This window comes from Elgaria multicarinata, chromosome 3, assembly GCF_023053635.1.
Source record: "Elgaria multicarinata webbii isolate HBS135686 ecotype San Diego chromosome 3, rElgMul1.1.pri, whole genome shotgun sequence".
In the NCBI taxonomy this organism is placed as follows: domain Eukaryota; kingdom Metazoa; phylum Chordata; class Lepidosauria; order Squamata; family Anguidae; genus Elgaria; species Elgaria multicarinata.
The window spans coordinates 150,549,856-150,573,438 of record NC_086173.1 but is presented as its reverse complement, the minus strand read 5'-3'; the positions used below and the strand labels follow the sequence as shown (position 1 = coordinate 150,573,438).

Here is a 23,583-nt window from a genome sequence, read left to right as displayed (position 1 = left end):
CATGCGGCTCTGCAGGCTTCCCCAAGCTGCGCCTCAGAAGTCATTCAGACAGGGGTGTTGAACTTCAGTCCTGGGGCTAAATCTGGCCCTGCAGGGTTCCACAGAAGGCCCCGCCCCCTTCCTTTGGCACTGCCCCATTTCATGCAACTGGTACACACAGGCTTACTGCCTTGAATACTGGAGATAGCACATAACCATCAGGGCACTATTACATCTGCAGCATTCGTTTGCTGCAATAGATTTACCTTGCACTGCTGGGAAATCGAAGACCGTAGTTTTCTTTTTCCTGAAGATATACTTGAAGAACATACCATTTTCCTACGACAACCTTCCCCAACCTGGTGTGTCTAACACATCTCCAGATGTGTTAGACACCCTGCATTGGATAGGATTGATTTATAACTTTAACAAATATATTTTTTCTAGTGTTTTAATATTTTCACTCTGTGTATTGACCCAATGTGGTATTCAATTATATTTGTAATTGCCAGCCAATTTCTAAAAAAAGCCCTTACTTGGACCGTTAATACGTCACCTTAACACTCATTATATTAACGTTGTTACACAGCTGTTTTCACTACATAGTTTCAAATATATTGGTGCTCTTTAGCAGAATTTCACTTCCTCACGTTGGTTTTCAAGATAAGCTTAATCCAAGGGGGACTCTTACAGGCAAATTATTTTATATTTATCCTATCTCTAATATGGTTAAAAAAAAATTAGTCAATTTTACTCACCTTTAATTGTTCCCATATATGAGATCCTGCAGAACGCTACTGGAGCCTTCTTCTAAGAAAGTAAAAGATTTAATGTCCTAAAATAGGAAGGTATCAATTACCTTATTTAATGATAATAAGAATGAAATTTCCAGTGGGTTCTGCAGGAATAATTAACTGTTTCCTTTGTTTTTAGCTAACTTCCAAAGTGTAGCGAGAGGAATATTAAGCACAATCCAGAGTTGGTGTCTTATTATTCTGTGCATTGGCTTGTTCTTATATGAAAAATATGTCTGTATCAATTTCAATTATAATAATAATTATAATGTTGAATGTATTAACACAGATTAGTAATGGCATGCTAGATGTCATATATTACCTGACTCTTTGGGTAATACAGTTATGATTTGCACTGCTTTGTCTGTAGCATGTATCACTTTTCAAAGGTCCTATGGGTTTCGTTTATATACAATTAGGGCTCCCCTCTTGTTTTGTATAGGCAATCCATCTGAAGGGCACCACTTTGGGAAAGCCCATCTTACACTACATGTGTGACCTGGAAACTATGGGTTAATAATGGGCTAAACAACCCACAGTTAACTTATAATTCGTTCTGAGGTTAACCCACAACTAATAACGTCTGGGTTCACATGTCAGAATATAGCCTCCAACTGGGCCGATCAGAGGCTGCATATTCAAAATGGCACACAATCCCATGCTTAATTAACCCATAATTAGCTGCTGTTACATGCAAACCAGGGAATTGTGAAACATGCTTGACTAGGATGCTTGCTTCAGCTACCTTGTCCTCACCCTGAAATTGGAGAAACAGGAACCTAAAGTGGGAACCACTTGGGTCAGCAGGTCAGTGTTACCTTGTGGAAGAGGGGGTCAGCCAGGATTAAAGGCTTAACCCTGCAGAACTGCTGCCAGTCAGTGTCAACAATATTGGGCTAGTTGGACCAAGGGTCCGACTCTGTATAAAGCAACTTCCTATGTTTCTATGTTGTCAAGTCTTGAAAAACTGATGAGGAAAAAAATACTACGTGAAACCAAAAAAAAGGAAGAGTGTTAAAAAGTAGAAAAGTTTTAATCTCTTTGTACAGATGTCTCAAACGTTTAAAAATGTATTGTTGTTACAAGACTTTTTGAATGAAAGCTCGACGTTTCGGATCTGCCAATCCTTCTTCAGGAGCTGATATAACAGAATAACAACAACAATCAAAAAGTCCAAATGAAGCAGTCAAAGGACTTCTTTGCGTTCTTTTTCTACTTTTTCTCTTACTCTATAATTAAAAAGAATTTCTCTTTCATTTTAACATTTTCTTCTCATTCATTGCATCCACAGATAAACAAGTTGTTGCAAAAAGTCTATGAGAGGTTTCCATTCAGCTGTAAACCTAGATGTTGACTTTTGTCTGATTATTGACGCGCGAGTTTTGCCTTCAACAGCCAATCATCCGTAGTAGGTAACATTGATGGAGCTGGTTAACGTTTACTCATCTTGGCATTTTATGTCGTTTTCAGCCATTTTAAATTGTTTTAAGTTTTTGTATGCGGTAGCCCTTGAGTCCTTAATTCCCTGAGTCTTGTGTTTTTTTTAAAGAAAGGCATCTAATGTAAATGCTGAGGAGAAGAGGAGGATAGGTACTTATACCTTTAACCAACAAAAAGCCTCCAAAGGCTGTCTTGGCTTTAAAATCAGCCGAGAACAAACCATTGCACAGTAATAAAGAAATGCAACCGAAGGCCCAGCCTTGACCAGCGCGTTTTATGGGCAGCGGCCTTTGCTATAAGACTGTCAACTGGTCCCCAGTTGACAGCCAGTTGGCCACTGTGTGAACAGACCGCTGGACTGGATGGACCCTCAGTCTGAGCTAGCAGGGTTCTTCTTCACTTCTTATGCTTGCAGGGCCAAACCACCCCTCCCACACTCCACCCCTTTCTTGAGGAGTGGGAGACCTTCAACGGTGGCATGATGAACCTCATTCAGGCCAATAGCCCAATTCAGTTTGGGGAAAGACCTCAGGGACTGCATTCCGGTGGTGGGTGTAGCCAGAAGCAGAGGGGGTGGAACGTGGACTTTGCTCATTTGCAAGGTTTTTGCCCCTTAACCCAAAGCCGTTTGAGTGCCTTGTGAGTCTCAATTCCAAACCTAGAGGTGTAAAAAAGAAAGACCGCAAACAACAACGGCAGGGTCCTCCTGACGCTCCCTGTTCTCTTTCTTCCCCAAATTGCTGCACAACCGGAGCCTGCGCCATGGCTGAAACAGGAAGCAGCACTGCAGGTGTCCGATTTGCAGACTTCGGCAGAAACCATGATTGTGGATGCCAGCCCAGGTGAGGAGGCGTCAGGGATTCCTGCAATTAGCAGGAATGATAATAAAACTAGGGGCAGTGTAAACTAAATCCCACTCCCCCCCCCCAAAAAAACCCCAATCCTCTCGGTGGAAGATTTCCGTTTCAGTGCCTTTTCCAGGATATTCTATTCCCCAAGACATCCAGTTTTGTTCTCCCCGCACCCTAGTAGTCAGTCCTCATTCTTTCCCCATAATTGGGCTGTTTTGCCCCCTGCTTCAGATGTATTTCCCTATAGATGGATTGCATTTCTGCAAACGTGCCCCCACGGGTGGTGCCTTTTTGGCTACATGAATAACAGCACTCATGTCAGAACATAGGATATAGAGGGGAGGGATACTAAAGGCCCGAGAGAGATGCCGGACAGTGCAAGGTCAATTCAGAAGTATGCCCCACTCAGCCTAATGGGGCTCATTCCCTAGGAAATGTGGTTTAGGATTAATTGAGGACAAGACTAGTTTCCCTATAGGTCAGGAGGGGTCAACCTGGGGCCCTTCAGAGTTATTGGCCTACAACTCCCATGATCCCCATCATCATTGGCTGTGCTGGCTGAGGCTTATGGGAGTTGTAGGTGAAAACATCTGGCAGGCCAAAAGTTGCCCACGCCTGCTATTGGTGTTGCGTCGTAATGGCAGGTGTTTCCCATCTGGAGATTGGTTCTTTTCTTTATACCAGGGGCAGGGATCCTTTGGCCCTCCAGGTGATGTTGGGCTGCAACTCCTATCAGCTCAGCCAGCATGGCAAATGTTCAGGGATGATGGGTGTTGTGTATTTCCAGATGTTTGGGGATCTAAACTAGTGGTCGTCACCAGGTATTTTAATCCAGTCCTGGGTTAGTGTTAGTGTTATTATTATAATTGTGTACATGTGTGTTTGTAGATAAATAGATGTGTGTGTCTGACTGATTATACATTTATACATAACTGGTTTTTATATTGACCCTGTTCAGACAACATGCTAAGCCACAACAGTTAAGCATTTTGAGCTAAACGTCATGGCTTAGCGTGTCTTGTAAACCATAACTTAGTGTGTCATGTGAACTATTTCTAACCATGGTGGCTACAGAACCATGGTTTAAATAGGCTCAGTATTCATTTGCTGCAAAAGGATAGGCAGCTTAACCGTGGCTTAGCTTGTTGTCTCCACAGGCCCATTATGTACAATATCATGTCGCGTTTAAAAAAAAATTCTAAACCACCCAGAGAACTTCGGCTATTAGTCAGCATAGAAATGTAATTCTTTAGTATATCTTGAGATAGTATATTCCATGCACAAATTATGGGAATGCTCAGTGCCTCTTTTCTGTTTTGCCTTTTATCCCAGGAGATGACTTGAGGAAAAACAACAAATAGTGTGTGTGTGGGAAATGTTTTACTCAGAAATTTAATCTTCTCAGACACCAACAAGCCCACACAGGACATAAACAGCACAAATGTTTCAGTTGTGGTCAGAGGTTTGCTGTCCAGTCACATCTTTTAATGCACCACAAAGTCCACACTGGGGAGAAACCCTACAGTTGTCCAGAATGTGGGAAATGCTTTTCTCAGCAGCAGCATCTCATAAGCCACTACAGAATCCACACAGGAAAGAAACCCTATACATGCCCAGAGTGAGGGAAATGCTTTGCTTACCACTCAGGTTTTGTGAGACATCAGGCAGTCCATGCAGAAGAGAAACCATGTCAGTGCTCAAGATGCGAGAAGTGTTTTGCTCACCCATCGTACCTTGTGAACCACCAGAGACTTCACACAGGAGACAAACCCTACAAATGCATGGAGTGCAGAAAATGTTTTGCTCACAACTCAGCCTACTTGGCACACAACAGAATCCACACCTGAGAGAAGCCCTATGCGTGTTCGGAGTGTGGGAAATGTTTTGTCTGCCAATCCCAACTTGTGAACCACCAGAGGATTCATACAGGGGAGAAGAGCTACAAATGTGCAGAGTGTAGGAAATGTTTTGCTGACAAATATGCCTTGGTGATCCACCAGAGAGTCCACACGGGAGAGAAGCCCTATAAATGTGTGGACTGTGGGAAATGTTTTGCTCACCACTCAAACCTAGCAACACACAAGTGAATCCACACAGGGGAGAAGCCGTTTAAATGTCCTGACTGTGGGAAATGCTTTGTGCAGTGCCAAGTTCTTGCCATTCACCAGACAGTCCACTCGGAGGAGAAAGAGTTCAAGTGCTTCGAGTGCGGGAAATGTTTCGCTCACAGGTCACTTTTGGAAGGCATCACAGAGTGCATACGGGAGAGGAACCCTATAAATGCTTCAAGTGCAGGAAATGTTTTGCACAGCGCCCGCACCTTGTGACTCACCAGACAATCCATTCAGGAAAGAAACCGTTCAAGTGCTTCGAGTGTGGGAAATGTTTCGCTCACAGGTCACTTTTGGGCAGGCATCACAAAGCGCATACAGGAGAGAAACCCTATAAATGCTTCGAGTGTGGGAAATGTTTTGCATAGCGCCCACACCTTGTGACTCATGGGTGGGTGCATAGGGGAGAGAAACCCTATCAGTGCCCTGAGTGTGGGAAACGGTTCAGTCAGCGCCGACATCTTGTGATTCACCAGAAGGTCCACATAGAAGGCAAATGAAACCGGGCTAAGCCACAGAAAGCCCATACAGGCGAGAGGAGCTCTGGTAAGCTGGTTGGGTATATTTTGGAGAGGGAGGGGAGAGTCAATGCATTGCTGTGTACTTTCTGGCCACGGACATTCTGGGCTTGCTCACACAAGATGTAGACCCACACTCAGCAGCTGGGTGTAGCTTGTTTGTTTGTGGAACCGTGGATTAGCATTGTCTGAACCCAGGACATTTTCTGCAGGGTGCATTGTCAACTATACTGAACAACCGAACAACAAACATGGGTTCTTTCTCTTTCCCCTCACCCTTTCTGCCACCCCTTCTCTCTCTCTCTTTTCCTTCCTCTCTCTCCCCTCTCTTCTCTCTGCCTCTTAAACTCTCTTTTCTGACTTTCTGCCATCCCTTTTTCCTTGATCTCTCTGCCACCCCTTCTCTTTTTCTCTCTTTCTAGCATCCCCATTTCTCTCTCCCTCTTTTTTCCTGCCTAGCAGACTATGAGGGAAGAGGCAGATCACTCTTGTCGGAGCTCTGAACTGATCACATGCCGAGGGCCACATTAAATGAGGCCGAGGGCTGCGGGTCGCCCACCCATTATACACAACTGTGGGCAGACCCTTATTTAAAGGGACAGCTCTGCTTCCATCGACTTTGCCCCTCTCTTGTAATTCTTTCCAAAGCTGTGGCACTTCTTCTTCATGGGTAAAGAGGAAGAGTGACATGGAAAGGCTCACGTGCTGTCTCATGGTGCCACAGTGTCACTTCAGTCTATCACTTCAATCTCTCTAGTTTGGGTTTATTATTTCCCCTGTGCTCTTCAAACCTTCTCCAGAATCTGAGTTGGTAATTCTCTGGGTTTATCTTGTTTTCATCCCAGCGCGAAATTCAAAGTTCCTCCCCCAAGGGTGGAAAACAACAAAGCCGCCGCACAGGAAAGAGAACGGTATGAACGGCCAAAGAACTTGTACCAGGCAGAAGCGTGCGTCCGTCACAGAAGCCATGCCGAAAAGGTGCCGTCTGGACAGCAGACGGTTCATGTGAAGAGAAAAGCCTCAGATTCACGATAACCGTTTTGAAAGGGCCTCTGAAGAAATTGTATGCAGGGAGTTAACCTTTCCAAAATTCTTTGCAACCCGGGGAAGGATACATAAGAAAACACAGCATCCTTGCATCTTCTGTGAGCTGCCTTTCACCACCTGGTCATGCATTACCCTCGTAATGAGAAAATGAGTATAAACGAGACCTGCATGGCCTGTATTAGCCTCACGGGTTCCAGCAGCCAGTACAGTTGGGCTTCAGCTGCAGAGCTCTTTTCACCTAACCGGTTGGTGGGGGCCTGATGTCAGTGGGGTGGTGATTCTGCTCTGGGTTTCTGTCAGAATCCTGAAGGAGCTCTCTGAGGTGCTTCCACACCTTGGATAGCTCCTTCCCCCTAACATCAGAGCCACCAGCCACCAGCCTCCCATGCATCTACCCCTCGACTTGTCCGACATTCCTCTCAAGGAGAGACCCACAGCTATATGCCAGCGGGGAGCCAAATCCTTTGCAGTGGCAACAGCTTCCTTCCATCTGGGGGTGGCTCCTGTATCTTAAACAGCTGTATTGAAAAGGGAATTTCAGCAGGTGTCATTTGTATGCATGCAGCACCTGGTGAAATTCCCGCTTCATGACAACAGTTAAAGCTGCAGGAGCCCTGCCTAGAGTGACCAGATACAAAAGAGGGCAGGGCTCCTGCAGCTTTAACTGTTGGGATGAAGTGGGAATTTCATCAGGTGCTGCATGCATACAAATGGCACCTGCTGAAATTCCTTTTCCTATACAACCGTTGAAGATACAGGAGCCCCATCCTCCTTTTCATATGGTCACCCTAGAATCAATATTACTTATTTGCTACTTTCTTAATTACTGTCTGTTTCTGAAATAACACTAGTCAATTGAGCCTCTATATCAATTCTCTTTTGTTTGCTTTTAATTCTGGTGGAGAACTAACTGACCTTCTTCTACAATGTGAATATTTATTCCTTAAGAGCATAAATGCCATGCTGGATCAGACCGAGGGTCCATCTAGTCCAGCACTCTGTTCACACAGTGACCAACAAAGCAGGACATGGTGCAACAGCACCCTCCCACCCATGTTCCCCAGCAACTGGTGCACATAGGCTTACTGTGTTGAATATTGGAGGTAGCACATAACTGTAACTTCCTTTATTTTCCAGTTGCAAAAGATAGTGAAAATTATTATTTTACCAATCATTTCAGAAGAAAGAAAATAGAGAAGTTAAATTCAATCTCAAATTACTACAATGGCCTCGATTCAGATCCCTCTTTGTGGACCTCAGTAGTAACTTGAAAAGTCCCTCCTGGGGCAACACATCCTTGAAAGCCACAGAATGCCAGGTGCAAGGAGAGGGGTGGTGGTGGTCATCAAACCCCACCCAGGCTTCCTATATTTACCAGTCTAGGAGAAAGAATAAATGAGCCCACAAAAATGGCAGATGTAAGCCAGGTGACCAGAGTAAACCAACTTGGACACTCTATTGTTCTTCCCTCTGAGTACGGGGGCGGTGGGTATACAAAATTATGCATAGTGGAGAATGTGGACAAGGAGACATATTTTTCTCCCTCTCTCACAATTCTAGAACCTGGGGGTCATCCCATGAACATTGTTCAGGACAAATAAAAGGATACCGCGCATTGTTGAACTACGGAATTCATTCCCACAAGACATAATAATGGCCACCAGTACTTGGAAGGTTTAGAATGGGAAGAGAAACTGCACAACAGCTGGGAAGCCTCCCAATGATTGGTGGTTGGGGCAACGGCGATGATCAGGGGCCTGGAAACAAAGTCCTGTGAGGAGAGACTGAAAGGACTGGGCATGATTAGCCTGGAGAAGAGAAGACTGAGGGGAGACATGATAGCACTTTTCAAGGACTTCAAAGGTTGTCACACAGAGGAGGGCCAGGATCTCTTCTCGATCCTCCCAGAGTGCAGGACACGGTACGATGGGCTCAAGTGACAGGAAGCCAGATTCCGGCTGGACATCAGGAAAAACATCCTGACTGTTAGAGCAGTATGACAATGGAACCAATTGCCTGGGGAGGCCATGGGCTCTCCCACACTAGATGTCTTGAAGAGGCAGCTGGACAGCCGTCTGTCAGGGAATGCTTTAAGGTAGATTCCTGCATTGCGCAGGGGGTTGAACTCAATGAGTGTATAGGCCCCTTCCAATTCTACCATTCTATGGTTCTATGAAATGGGGCGGGGCCAGAGGAAGGGGCCCGGGCCTTCTATGGAATCCTGGAGGTCCAGATTTGGCCCCCAAGACTGAAGTTCAAGATGTCTGTCCGAATGATTTCTGAGGTGTAGCTAGGGAAATCCTAGAGCCGCATGCTCTGTAGAGCAACCACCCCCAAATGGAAGGAAGGAAGCTGCCGCAGCTGCTGCTACCACCACTGAAAAGGATTTGGCTCCCTGCCGGCATACACTTCTGGGTCTCTCCGTGAGAGGAACGTGAGACAAGTCAAGGGTGAGATGCATGGGAGGCTGGTGGCTCTGGTGTTAGTGGGAACTCCGAAGGAGCTATCCAATGTGGGGAAGCACCTCAGACAGCTCCTTTAGGGTTCTGACAGAAACCAGGAGCGGAATCACCACCCCACTGACATCACCCCCACCATCTGTCAGGTGTGCTTTAGGGTGGATTCGATGGCCTTATAGGCCCCTTCCAACTCTACTATTCTATGATTCTAGTTAGGTGAAAGGAACTCTCCAGCTGAAGCCCTACTGGCTACTGGAACCCATGAGGCTAATACAGGCCATGCAGGTCTCATTTATACTCGTTCTTTCATTATGAGGGTAATGCATGGATGGGTGGTGAAAGGCAGCTCTCAAAAGATGCGAGGACGCCGTGTTTTCTTAGGTCTTTGATCATTCCCTTTGGGTCTCCTTTACTTCTCCCTATAATAAAAGGATCCCAACCATGGACTACATCATCATAATGCTGCTCACTGCCTCCTTTTGGCCTCACTGCAACCAGCCCAAGATGATTTGTTCACCCTTTTCCTTCACTGCTGCCAACATATAACACTGTGTAACCTTTTTATTTTCTCAGTATTTTAACACCTAAATTTAAACTTTGCTATTTTAATTCTGTGTTTTAATCCTATAACCATTTCTGCTGTGAGGTTTTATCTTGGTTGTGCTTTTTATATTGTATTGTGTATTTGGGTTTTAGATTGTTGGAAGTTTTATTATGTTCATAATGGTTTTAATTTTTGTGAACCGCCCAGAGAGCTTCGGCTATTGGGCGGCATAAAAATATAATAAATAAATAAATAAATAGGTACTTTAAGAATCCAATTTATGAAACAAAATAACTTTTATTTAACAATAATTAAGTTCATGCAGTTTATAAATCTTATGGTTTCATTTATTGCAATACTTGTTTGTTACAATCCAGTATCCTATGTAACCCTGCCTACTCTACCCACTATCTCCTATCATTCACTCTTTCCCCAAATAAGAACGTGCCAAGTATTGGACTTTTCAGCTAGAAATTTCCTGTTAGATGTGTCATAGACGTATGTGACACCAGAGAAGATAGTGTATAAGAGCTAGCTACCTCCCTTGTGTGGTAGGCACATGCTTTGCAGCAATTAGCTCCTTGTTTCTCTTATTCTGCAGAATAAACATTGTTTGACCCATACTTCATCTCCTCTCCTCCTTGTGTGCTGAATTGGACTTGGTACACCAGAGAACTCTACCCACTATCTCCTATCATTCACTCTTTCCCCCAAATAATAAACACATTGATCCTACTCTGTTCTAAACCCTTTAGCAAACAAACCCAGACAACCTCTCACTCTGTCAACTCTCCACACACAACTCCTAACTGCTGCTTCTAACTGCTAGCTGTCATTCAAATACCTGACTCCAACAGCCAATCAGCATTCACTCCAACGTTCTATCCACTTGCTCCCCCTCCCAACAGAATTAACCACTTACCATCCAAAGTCCAAACAGCATTTACATCCTAAATAGCAATAATCAGTAAAACATTACAAACACTTACATAATATATAATTAGCAATAAACAGTAAAACGTCACATCTCCCCCAAACCTTAAAATGAAACAGAGCATACTTCTTGCTCCCAAGGACATGCAGTGTCCAAAATTGAAGAAATGTTCTTGGTGTGTTTCACAAAGTCCTCACCAGCACAGAAACTCATCTGGATAGTCTGTCAGCAATCACATTGTCCTTGCCTTTGATAAATTGGTAGACAAATTGCAATTCTTGCAAGATCCACGACCATCTCTGTAACATGGTATTTGTATTTCTCATAGTCTCTAGCCAAATCAGTCCAAACAGCACTTACATCCTGAATAGCAATAATCAGTGAAACATCACAAACACTTACATCATATATAATTAGCAATAAACAGTAAAACATTAGTCTCCTTCCACAATTTGCAAAGTTTTTGGAAATGTTAACACTCTTCATGCAATTTCTTCAGATGCCCTATCAAAACTGTTATCTAAAACTTCTCGCTTTGCATGAACCTTCTGGTGTCCGGACGGCATCTTTTCTGATGGCTTCTGTTATGAAAGACTGCTTCTTTCTGGCACAACATTTTCCTGCATAAAAGCCGTTCATACAGTTCTCTTTCCTGTGCGGCGGTGGCTTTGATGTTTTCCACTCTTAGGAAAGGAATGCCCCATCTTTGAATTTTGTGCTGGAATGAAAAGTAATAAAATCAGAGAATTGCCAACTCAGATCCTGGAGAAGGGTTGGGGAGCAAGGAGGAAAGTAAATTGAAATGAGAGAATGATTTGACACTGTGACACCATGAGACAGCAGATTAGCTTTTCCTTGTCACTCTTCATCTTTATTTATTTATTTATTGCATTTTTATACCACCCGATAGCCAAAGCTTTACCCACGAAGAAGTGCCACAGCTTGGGAAAGAATTACAAGAGAGGGACAAGTTGATAGAAGCAGAGCTGTCCCTTTAAATAAGGGTCTGCCCGCAGTTGTGTATACTGGCTGGGCGTCCCGCAGCCCTAGGCCTAATTTCATGTGGCCCTCGGCCTTATTTCAAGAGCCCTCTGGATGTGATCAGTTCAGAGCCAAGACAGGAGCAATCTGCCTCTTCCCCTGGTAGCCTGCTGGGCAAGAAAAAAGAGGGAATGAAAAAGGGATGCTAGAGATAGAGAGAAGGGGTAGCAGAAAGAATGAGGGAAAACGGATGGCAAAGAGTGAGAAACCAAAGGGAGTGGCAGAGAGAAGGGAGGACAGGGAAAGGGAACCGCCCAGAGAGCTCCGGCTATTGGGCGGTATAGAAATGTAATTAATAAATTAATAAATAAAGGGTGGGAAGGAAGGAAGGAAGGAGAGAGAAGGGGTGGCAGAAGGAGTGAGGAAAAAGAGAAAGAACCCATGGGTTGTTGTTGGGTTGTTCAGGGTGGTTAACAAGCCATCCTGTGGAAAATGTTGAGGCTTCAGACAAAATGCTAACCCTTGGTTCAATAACAACCCACATTCAACCACTCAGTGTGGGTTTACATTTTGTGTGAACAATCCCAGTGTGTCCGTGTGCAGAGAGTACAGCAATGGGACCCAGTGTGGTGAAGTGTGGACTGTGAGTTGGTAGATCCAAGTTCTAATCCCCACTTGGCCATGGAAACCCACTGGGTGACTTTGGGCCAGTCACAGACTCTCAGCCTAACCTACCTCACAAGGTTGTTGTTGTTGTGAGGATAAAAATGGAGAGGAGGAGGATTACGTACACCGCCTTGGGTTCCTTAGAGGAAAAAAGGTGGAATGTAAATGCAATAAATAAAAAAATACATTGACTCCCCGCTCCCCCTCCAAGCCTCTGTTATATACATAAGCAGCTTACCAGAGCGCCTCTCGCTCGTATGGGTTTTCTGTGGCATAGCCTGGTTTCGTTTGCCTCCTATGTGGACCTTCTGGTGAATCACAAGATTACTGTGGTAACGGAACCATTTCCCACACTCAGGGCACTGATAGGGTTTCTCTCCCGTATGCAGTCTGTGATGGATGACCAAAGTTGAATTGTGAGCGAAACATTTCCCACACTCCAAGCACTTGAACTGTTTCTCTCCCGAGTGGATTGTCTGGTGAATCACAAAGTGGGCGCGCTGCGTAAAGCCTTTCCCGCAGTCGGGACATTTGTAAGGCTTTTCCCCTGTGTGGATTCTCTTGTGTGTTGCTAGGTGTGTTTGCTGAGAAAAACACTTCCCACAGTCCACACATTTATAGGGCTTCTCTCCTGTGTGGACTCTCTGGTGCGTTGTAAGACCTGAATGGCGAGCAAAGCTTTTCCCACACTCCAAGCATTTATGCGGCTTCTCCCCCGTGTGAGCTCTCTGGTGTTCCACTAAACCTAAGCGGGATGCAAAACACTTGCCGCACTCTGAGCATTTGTAAGGTTTTTCTCCAGTGTGCACTCGGTGGTGCAGCCTAAGGCCGGAATAGTGAGCAAAACACTTGCCACACTGCCCACACTCATAGGGTTTCTCTCCGGTGTGGGACCGTTGGTGTTTCACAACGCTTGAGCTACGAGTAAAAGATTTGCCACACTTGGGGCACTCGTATGGCTTTTCTCCTGTGTGTACTCTCTGGTGTTTCAATAAGTTTGATGGCTGAGAAAACCATTTCCCACACTCTATACATTTGCAAGGTTTCATCCCGGTGTGGTTTCTCTGGTGCGTCAAAAAGCTCGACTGGTCAGCAAAACACTTTCCACACTCCATGCATTTGTAAGGTTTCTCCCCGGTGTGGAGTCTGCGATGCCTCGCAAGATTGGATTCATAACCAAAACATTTTCCACACTGCAAGCACTGATAGGGTTTCTCTCCGGTGTGGACTCGTTTATGCATCTTAAGATCTGGCTGGTGAGAAAAACATTTCCCACATTCCGGACATTGGTAAGGTTTCTCTCCAGTGTGGATTCTCTGGTGTTTCATACAAGACGAGTGGTAAGCAAAACACTTCCCACACTCGGTGCATTTATAGGGCTTCTCTCCCGTGTGGACTCTCTGGTGGATCTCTAAGTTAGATTTGGCAGTAAAACATTTTCCGCACTCCATGCATTTGTAGGGTTTCTCGCCCGTGTGGACACTCCGGTGATTCGCCAAGGAAGAAGGATCAGCAAAACACTTCTCACACTCCATGCATTTATAAGGTCTCTCTCCTGTGTGAAGTCTCTGGTGGATCACGAGACGCTGCTGCTGAGAAAAGCATTTCCCACATTCTGGACAACTGTAGGGTTTCTCCCCAGTGTGGACTCTGTGGTGAATTAAAAGACTTGCCTGGGAAGCCAAAGTTTTCCCACACCTCAAACATTTGTGCCGTTTAGGTCTTCCCATGTGGGCTCTCTGGTGTCTGGGGAGATTAAGTTTCTGAGTAAAACACTTCCTACACACGCAACATTGGTTGTTTTTCCTCAAGTCATCTCCTGGGATAAAAAGCAAAACAGAAAAGAGGCACTGAACGTTCCTATAATTTGTTTGTGGAATTCATTATTTCAAGATAAAATAAATAATGTCATTTCTATACATAATCACACACACACACAATCTATCAATCTACCAATGTACAAAAACACACATACACAATTATAATAATCAACAACAGAAAATCCAATGACTGGATTACAATATCTGGTGTCAACCACTAGTTCAGATGGCTTTAAAAGAGGGTGAGATAGTCCCAAAACATCTGGAAATACACAACACCCATCATCCCTGAACATTTGCCATGCTGGCTGGGCTGATAGGAGTTGCAGGCGAACATCACCTGGAGGGCCAAAGGATCCCTGCCCCTGGTATAAAGAAAAGAACCGATCTCCAGAGGGAGTGTGGAGGGGTGGTTTGGCCCTGCAGGCATAAGAACCTAAGAAGAGCCCTGCTAGCTCAGACTGAGGGTTCATCTAGCCCAGTGGTCTGTTCACACGGTGGGCAACCGGCTGTCGACAAGGGACCAACAAAGCAGGACAAAGGTGCAACAGCACCCTCCCACCATGTTCCCCAGCAATACTGGAGGTAGCATATAACCATCAGGGCTAGTAGCCATTGATAGCCTTCTCCTCCAGGCCTAAAAGGAGACTCAGGACAGATAAAAGGAGTTATTCACGCAGCGCATTGTTGAAGTCTGGAATTCGTTAACACAAGATGTGGTGATGGCCACCAATGTGAATGGCTTTAAAAGGGGTTTGGATAAATTCCTGGAGGAGAAGCCTATCAATGGCTGAGTCCTGATGGATAAGTGCAACCGGCAATATGAAACACAGTAAGCTTTTATACTCTAGTTGCTCGGGGACACGGATGGGAGGGTGGCTGCTGCATCATGTCCTGCTTGTGGGTTCCTGGTCAACAGCTGGTTTGCCACTGTGTGAAGAGAGGGCTGGATTAGATGGGCCCTTGTCTGACCTAGCAGGGGTCTTCTTATGTTCATATCCCTTGAGCTTTGGTTAGAGATGTGAAGGCCCAGAAAAAAACGGAAAAAATCAGGAAAAAAAATGGTTTTTTTCGGAAGCCTTTTTTGGTTTTTTTCCAAAAAATTGGAAAAAATGAAGAAAAAACAGGTTATGGGATGTTTTATTTTAGCATGATGAATAAGATGTTTAAGACAAGATATTCAGATATTTACTTCTCCAAATAATTTCTAAAAACTATGTACAGTATTAGATTATTACAATTTCTAATTTGTTTATGGAATTCACTATCTCAAGATATACTAAATAATTAAACTTCTATACTGACCAATAGCTAAAGTTCTCTGGGTGGTTTAGAATTTTTTTAAAACATGATGGTATGGTATGTAATGGGCCTGTGGAGACAACACCAGTGAGGGAGGAAGCAGCAGCCAGGCACCTCTCCACCGTGCCTGAGTCCAGCTCCAGCTGAGAGCTCCCTCCCTCCTGCTGTCAACTGTAACTGCTGAACTTTGCAACTAAGATTGTAGTGCCTGAATTTGCTTTCCTTTTCTCCCTCCTCCTCCCTCCCAATCCCCTTTCCTTTTGTGTCATGTCTTTTAGATTGTAAGCCTGTGGGCGGGGACTGTCAAGAAATACTTTTGTAAGCCGCCATGAGAGCCTTTTTTGGCTGAATGGCGGCATAAAAATGCTTAAATAAAAATAAATATAAATAAATATAACATGCTAAGCCACAGTTAAGCTGCCTATCCTTTTGCAGCAAATGATTAGTGAGCGTGTTTAAACTGTGGTTATGTAGCCACCATGGTTAGGAATAGTTCACATGACACACTAAGGCATGGTTCACACAACACGCTAAACCATGAAGTTTAGCTCAAAATGCTTAACTGTTGTGGCTTAGCATGTCATCCTAACAAGGTTAGGATAAACATTCTGTTCCCTGACTTGGAGCTGAGCAGAAGCAGGGAAGAGCAGCTGGCCCAGCTCAAGTAGAAGCTACAAAAGTAAGCCAGTTCCCAGAGAGAGAGCGAACAAGAAGAGCAAACAGGAGTTTGACAGGGGGAGTTCGGCAGGGGAGGCCAAGGGGGAGGCCTCTAAGAAAAAAAAAAGAGGTGGGGAACAAAGAAAAACATAAAGAGAAACCCATCCAACCCACAAAACAAACAAACAAACAATAACCAACCAAAAATACTTATTTTCCCTTAAGACATACTCATATAGTTGTGTACCTTCAGAGAGGACAGGACAAAGTAAAGGCAATTCCACTATAATCAGAAAGGAAAAAACAAAGTAGAAATAGACAATATGGATGGAAAGGAGCCCCTAGAGGTGGTGACCTGCAAAGAGTGTGCAATGTTCGTGTTTCTGCCTGAGCTCAACATGGCGTATACCTGCAACAAGTGCAAGCTTGGAAGAAAAAGTGAGAGGACTTGAGCGGCGAGTGTCCACCCTCCAAAGAATAAGAGAAGACGAGGAGTTCTTAGACCGAACGGTGGAACTGCAACAGCAACAAGAAGCACACGTGATTGAAGAGCAACAGCCAGCTGAAGCAGAAGTGGAGTATGCTGAGAGGAGGAAAGGCAATGAAGAGGAAACTCCCTGGAAAAGAGTGACAGTTAGGAGCAGAAGAACTAGAAGGCATTCTGCACTAGTGGAACCATTAGAGTTAAGCAACCGCTTTCAGCTTCTGGAGGATGAGTCTGAAGGACAGTTTGCAGAGGAAGAAGTACAGCAGACACCGTGCAACAATGAACAAGAGGCAGAAGGTAGGTCAACCAAGAAGAAGAGAAGAGTAGTCGTTGTGGGAGACTCCTTGCTGCGTAGGATTGAAACCCAAGTATGTCGTGAAGACCCATGGACTCGCCAGGTGTGCTGTCTCCCTGGAGCACAGATTAGAGATGTGACTGAAGGGTTACCGAAACTCATAAAGTCCACGGACACATACCCCTTTCTTCTCATCCACGTGGGAACAAATGATGTCGCCAAGCAGAGCTATGAAGAAATCATTTCAGACTATGAAGCTCTGGGAAGGAAACTGAAGAACTTTGGGGCCCAGGTAGTTTTCTCATCCATCCTCCCGGTTCTTGGAAGAGGATTAGAAAGGGAAACAAAAATACTCTGGATGAACGACTGGCTTCGAAGGTGGTGCCGACATGAGAATTTTGGATTCTGGGACCACGGGCTACGCTACTTGGAACATGGACTGCTGGCAAGGGATGGGTTGCACCTCACAAGGGCTGGAAAGAATGTGTTCGGCCACAGCATGAAGAACTTGATCAGGAGGGCTTTAAACTGAATCTTATGGGGACGGGAGACATAAACCTCGAGGCAACAATGGATGAAGGCCAAGGCACCACAGTACAGAGAACAGCTCCAATAGTGCCCCAAAATAGTGTCCGCAACAATGTAGGAACAAAGCCAGACTATAAAACACATGGTCTTCGATGTCTATATACTAATGCCCAGAGCATGGGAAACAAACAGAATGAACTTGAACTCTTATTACATGAAGGCAAATACGACTTGATAGGTATAACTGAAACTTGGTGGGATGACTCCCATGACTGGAATATAGCAATTGAAGGATATAACTTGTTCAAAAAGAACAGAAGAAATAGAAAGGGAGGTGGAGTTGCACTATATGTTAAAAATACCTATCCCTGCACAGAAATACAGGCGGATCAGACTGGGAGCCCATCGAGAGCATCTGGATTAAAATAAATGGGGCAAGGAATAAAAAGAACATGACAATCGGAGTCTACTACCGACCACCCAATCACGGAGAAGACGAGGATGAAACTTTTGAGAAACAAATTGCCAGTGTTTCAAGGAAGTGTGATGTAGTAGTGATGGGGGACTTCAATTACCCTGATATCTGTTGGGAGACCAATACTGCCAAAAGGGGCCCTTCCAAGAAATTCCTGACATGTGTGGGTGATAACTTTCTCCTACAGAAAGTGGAGGAAGGAACTAGAGGATCGGCAATCCTTGACTTGATATTGACCAATAGGGATGACTCAGTGGATAAAGTGGCAGTTATGGGAACTCTGGGGGAAAGTGACCACGTCATACTTGAATTCTTGATTATGAAGGAGACAAAAGTTGAGTGTAGCCATACACGTACTCTGGATTTTAGCAAAGCTGATTTTAATAAACTCAGAACTATGATAAGTAAGGTCCCATGGCAAATGAGCCTAACGAGAAAAGGAGTGCAGGATGGGTGGGAGTGTGGGGTTTATTGTTGTTCGTCTCTGGCACACATTCAGTACTGGCAGGCCATACTGAGATGTGCTGGAACAAGGACAACAATGATAAGATAGGCCTTGCTAAGGAACTTCTTGACACTGGCTAACCATGTCAAGAATGTGCTGACGCAAGAGCCACAGAGAGAACAATACAACACAGAGGGCACCATAAACACGCGCTTCCTTAGATCCTTGTATGGTATATTCATGCTGAACACACACTAACAAACACCTTATGCGCACGAGGCAGTCAGCAACTAACATGATGTAAGCAACAACAAATCATAGCTTGTTAACAAGGAATGTAACCAAGTAGCTCTTAATAAAACCAGGACGGGGTAGCCTAAATGGGATGCCTCCCCTTCATGCAGTTTGGACTCCTTGCCTGTTATTTACCACATCTGGTGACCCCGACGTGATCGGATCCAAAAAGCCCCCTGCTCATCGGCTGGAATAGCCTTGGTGCACCTCAGCGTTACGACGCTCCCTTATCGTGAGTTGGGGGGGGGAATTGTCAGCTCCGCAGAAGCTTCATGCACAAGAGTTACATAAAATTTTAAAACAGCAAGGTTGTACAACTGTATCCCTTAGTCATGTTGGAGACTTAGTAAATGAAATAGGGTTGCAGTGCCCTTGGTATCCCGAGGCAGGGACACTCCAGCTCACAGATTGGGTAAAAATAGGTACACACCTATATACCGAACCACGAGCTCCCATACAGCACTTGTTGTTATGGCAGCGATGCAAAGATGCGCTGGAGAAGGTAGGAACCGAGGCATCCTCCAGCTCTTTATCTTTTATCGCTCCCATTTCTCAAACATCACTCCCATAGCCCCAGTTATTGCCTCCTGCATCAGCTTCACAGCTGAGAGGAGGAGAAGCAAATAGTAAAGTGTTGCCAAAACTTAGTAAAGTCCGTGAGGCTTTTGAAGAGGAAAAGAGGAAGGGAACACTAACCTCTGATGAGTTGTTTGAAGGTCTTGATAACTTTCCTTCAGCTTATCCTGTAACCTCACATCAAAATGACCAAGGACAGGTAGTTGTCCATTGGACATCATTGCCTTATTCAGTACTTAGAGAATTGAATAAAGCTATTAAAGAGACAGGCATACGCTCTACTTATGCTCAAGGCATGGTGGAAAGTATTGGAAATGGATACACTATGCTTCCTCAAGATTGGAAAGATTTATTTCGCATGATCCTGAGTCCAGCCCAATATGTAGTTTGGGACAGTGAATATAGAAAAGAAGCACTCCATATAGCCCTTAGCTCTAATGGAGTAATAACAGCAGAACAGTTGTATGACAGTGGACAGTTTGCAGAAGTAGAAGCTCAGGCGCAACTGCCTATGCCAACCTTTCAGGCCATTAACCGCTGCATCCTGAAAGCGTTTCAAAGGGTGCCAGTGTCTGGAAAACCCTCAAAATCCTTTACTATCACACGCCAAGGACCTAGTGAGCCTTACCATCAATTTATAGACAGGTTAAAGGAAGCCTTACAGAGACAAATTGACAATGAGGAAGCAAAAGCAGAACTAATGAAGAAATTAGCCTATGAAAACGCCAATGCTGATTGCCGTAAAGTTTTGCAATCCGTTATTACTCGGCAAACTTATGAGTTGGCCGACATGATCCAGACTTGCGCAGATGTTGGGACTCAGATACACCAAATGGCCATGTTAGCCGGAGCCCCCCAACAAGGCAATAAGCCGTGTGGCAACTGCTTTAATTGTAAAAAGCCAGGTCATTTTAAGAACCAATGTCGCGCTCCTGGAGGAGGTGCTCATAAAAAGGGAGGAGGAGACAAAAAGAAGCCATCTAAACCCTGCCCTAAATGTGGAAAAGGGTATCACTGGGCAAACCAGTGTAGAAGTACAGAGAACCAAGAAGCGGGAAACTAATTAACGGGCCTGCACCTAGCCCGGGAAATAAGGGTGCTTCATTATCCACACCTGCAGCTGCCTTTAAAACACCCACTGCTACCAGCAGAAATGCAGGCATAGATTTAAGTAACACTGAAGATAAAGAAATTACCTTACCTGGAGAAGTCATTTTTATGCCCTCTCAACTTCAAGGCCCCTTACCTAATCAAACTATTGGGCTCATTCTACCTCGGTCCGATGCCAGTAAACAAGGTATCCAAATTGTGCCAGGGGTTATCGATTCAGACTATCAAGGCATAATCTATGTTCAAATATGGAGCCATCTCCCTATGAAATTACGAATTGGAGATGCGTGGGCACAACTCATCTTAATCCCTTATGTATTGCCAGCGGGAGGGAAAAGTTGTCAGCACACTGAAGGATTTGGGTCTACTGACCAAATCCACCCTCAAATAGCAGCAGTACTACAACACATTCAGACTGAAAAACCAAAGCGGTGCTACCAGTTAAATGGTAGATCATTTGAGGGAATCCTAGACTCAGGTGCCGATGTTTCTGTCATTTCAGAGCATCTTTGGCCTACAGAGTGGCCTACGGAACCAGCCCCTGCAGTCTGGGGCGTGGGCGGACCCCAAGTTTCCAAGCAAAGTACACACTGGATTAATGTGACTGCACCTGGAAGTCCTCGCACAGCTCAAATCAGACCGGTAATTTTAGAAATACATGTCAATTTGTGGGGTCGTGACCTACTTTCACAGTTTAACGCCACTCTGCAGATACTGCCCTACCCCTCACCTGGAAACAGGCTGAACCCGTATAAACAAAAACAAAAAGCAGGGATCCCCATTGGTTTGGGCTCCCGCCAGGAATGGCTAGCGAAAGTGTTGTTCACTATTTACCATTTGAATGTTCTCCTACCAACTAATACTACCCGATTACAACAACATTTCCAAATGCATACCCCTTTGCCGCAGCCGCTGGTCACGTACCGGCAGCTACCTAATCCTGTCTGGCACGGCCCTGTCCCCTTGATCACTTGGGGTCGGGGTTATGCTGCTGTACTTACTCCAACAGGACCAGTGTGGGTTCCAGCACGGTGTGTGAAGCCCTGGAAAGAACATGTCGTGGCATCAAGGACTGACCAACCCGATTCCAGAATTCTACCTACAACTCCCCTGAAAGCACGTGGCAGGGCGCCCGTCCAAAAACATAAACCAACATGGGGAGAGATAAAGGCGTTATCTCTCCAAGCTCAACAATTAATGGAGCAACAGCACGTTGATCCAACTCCAGAGAATTTTCTAGTTGCTGCATTTGCTTGCTTAAATGCTAATTCTTTGCTGACAATAATTATGCTATTTAGCTGTATAACTTGTCCAGTTATAAGCACTTCACCACATGACAGATTGCAGTACAATGTATGGATAAAGTTAGCCAAAATAGTAAACACCACTGATTTCTGTCTTTCTGATGCCCCAGATATGCATGGATTACTTAGTACATGTCTCATTCCCATATGCAAAGCTCCTGGTTCTCTTGGTAACGTTACTGGGTTGAGTAAATTTATGAACTTTAGTGAGATTCATTATCATACCATGGCCAAATGGGGAATTGCTACATACCAGTTGCCCCAAAATGCTATATAGTTATACACCCCATATGTTGTAAACCACAAGAATAACACATGTGCTAGAATGGTAAATTGCTCCATTCACCGTCCACAAAAAGGCTGTTTGTCCCCAGGGCCTTCTCTGTGGAATTGTTCAAAAATAGAAAATGTAACAAGTAACTATGGACACATTATATTGCCAATTGGATGGTTTTTCACATGTGGGTCCCGTACTTATAATTATGTACCAGCTAATATAACCTTAACACAATGTTGTCTTAGTCGCTTGACAGTGATTCTACCATCTCGGCCTACTAAAAATACTCGACAGCAAAGAGAGACTGAGACTATGAATGCAGTTTGTGATGGCAATGTTACTGTCATGAGTCCAGCAGAGTACCTCTCCCTGGCTATGAGTCTTGTCGGGGTTCCTGGATTGGCTGTGGGAAATGCCAAACAAATTGGGCATTTGGCATGTTTGCTAGCAAAGACAATTAACAGTACTTCCATTGCTATTGGACTTTTGATTCAAGAACAACAGGATTTAAGACATGCTATACTGGACAATCGAGCTGCAATTGACTTTTTGTTGTTACAAAGACATCTTGGCTGCGAAGCTGTGAAAGACATGTGCTGTTTCAATCTCACAGACAATAGTAACCGAATTCAACAACAACTGGACTTACTTAAAACATATGCACATGCAGTCAAACAAGATATTGCACCTGAATGGTGGAAGTTTTTATGGTCCTGGTTTCCAACAGGATGGTTCAAAACTATATTTCAATATGCTGTATTGATTGTATTTTTATTAATCACCTCCTGCTGTTTCTTACAATGTATCCCAGGATTAATGTCATGGTGTGTTCCCTCTTGCCGTCCCAGAGCTTCAAAACCAAGCAAACGTCAAATTTATTATGCTTACAAGGCTTTGCAATTATAAGAATAAAAAGGGGGAGATGTGGGGTTTATTGTTGTTTGTCTCTGGTACACATTCAGTACTGGCAGGCCATACTGAGATGTGCTGGAACAAGGACAACAATGATAAGATAGGCCTTGCTAAGGAACTTCTTGACACTGGCTAACCATGTCAAGAATGTGCTGACGCAAGAGCCACAGAGAGAACAATACAACACAGAGGGCACCATAAACACGCGCTTCCTTAGATCTTTGTATGGTATATTCATGCTGAACACACACTAACAAACACCTTATGCGCACGAGGCATTCAGCAACTAACATGATGTAAGCAAGAACCAATCATAGCCTGTGAACAAGGAATGTAACCAAGTAGCTCTTAATAAAACCAGGACGGGGTAGCCTAAATGGGATGCCTCCCCTTCATGCAGTTTGGACTCCTTGCCTGTTATTTACCACATGGGAGTATTTAAAAAAGGAAATTTTAAAGGCACAGTTACAAACAATTCCAACAAGGGGAAAAGATAGAAGACAACAAAGGAAACCAATGTGGCTCCACAAAAAGCTTAGAGATGACCTGAAAACAAAAAGGGACACATATAGGAAGTGGAAGGAAGGCCAGGCTACAAAAGAAGAGTACAGACAAGTGGCGCAGAAGTGCCAAAATGGTGTCAGGAAAGCTAAAGCTCAGAATGAGCTGAGATTAGCGAGGGATGATAAAAGCAATAAAAAGGCTTTCTTCAGATATGTGAGTAGTAAAAGACAGAGGAAAGAAATGGTGGTTCAACTGCTTAATGAGGATGGCAAA

General features: G+C 44.5%; 1 protein-coding gene across 1 annotated transcript in view; it reads right to left on the bottom strand.

Moving 5' to 3' along the window:
• Positions 1-10,020: 10,020 nt before the first annotated feature.
• The window catches only part of LOC134395529 (zinc finger protein 850-like), a 31,977-nt gene continuing 18,414 nt past the window's right edge, over positions 10,021-23,583 (bottom strand). Inside the window, exons 2-5 of the mRNA XM_063121693.1 lie at positions 18,404-18,489; positions 12,563-14,143; positions 12,394-12,463; positions 10,021-11,395 (exon numbers count right to left, since the gene is read on the bottom strand). Coding sequence (XP_062977763.1) covers positions 11,362-11,395; positions 12,394-12,463; positions 12,563-14,143; positions 18,404-18,489 — 1,771 coding nt within the window. The 3' untranslated portion in view covers positions 10,021-11,361. The remainder of the gene's footprint in view (positions 11,396-12,393; positions 12,464-12,562; positions 14,144-18,403; positions 18,490-23,583) is intronic.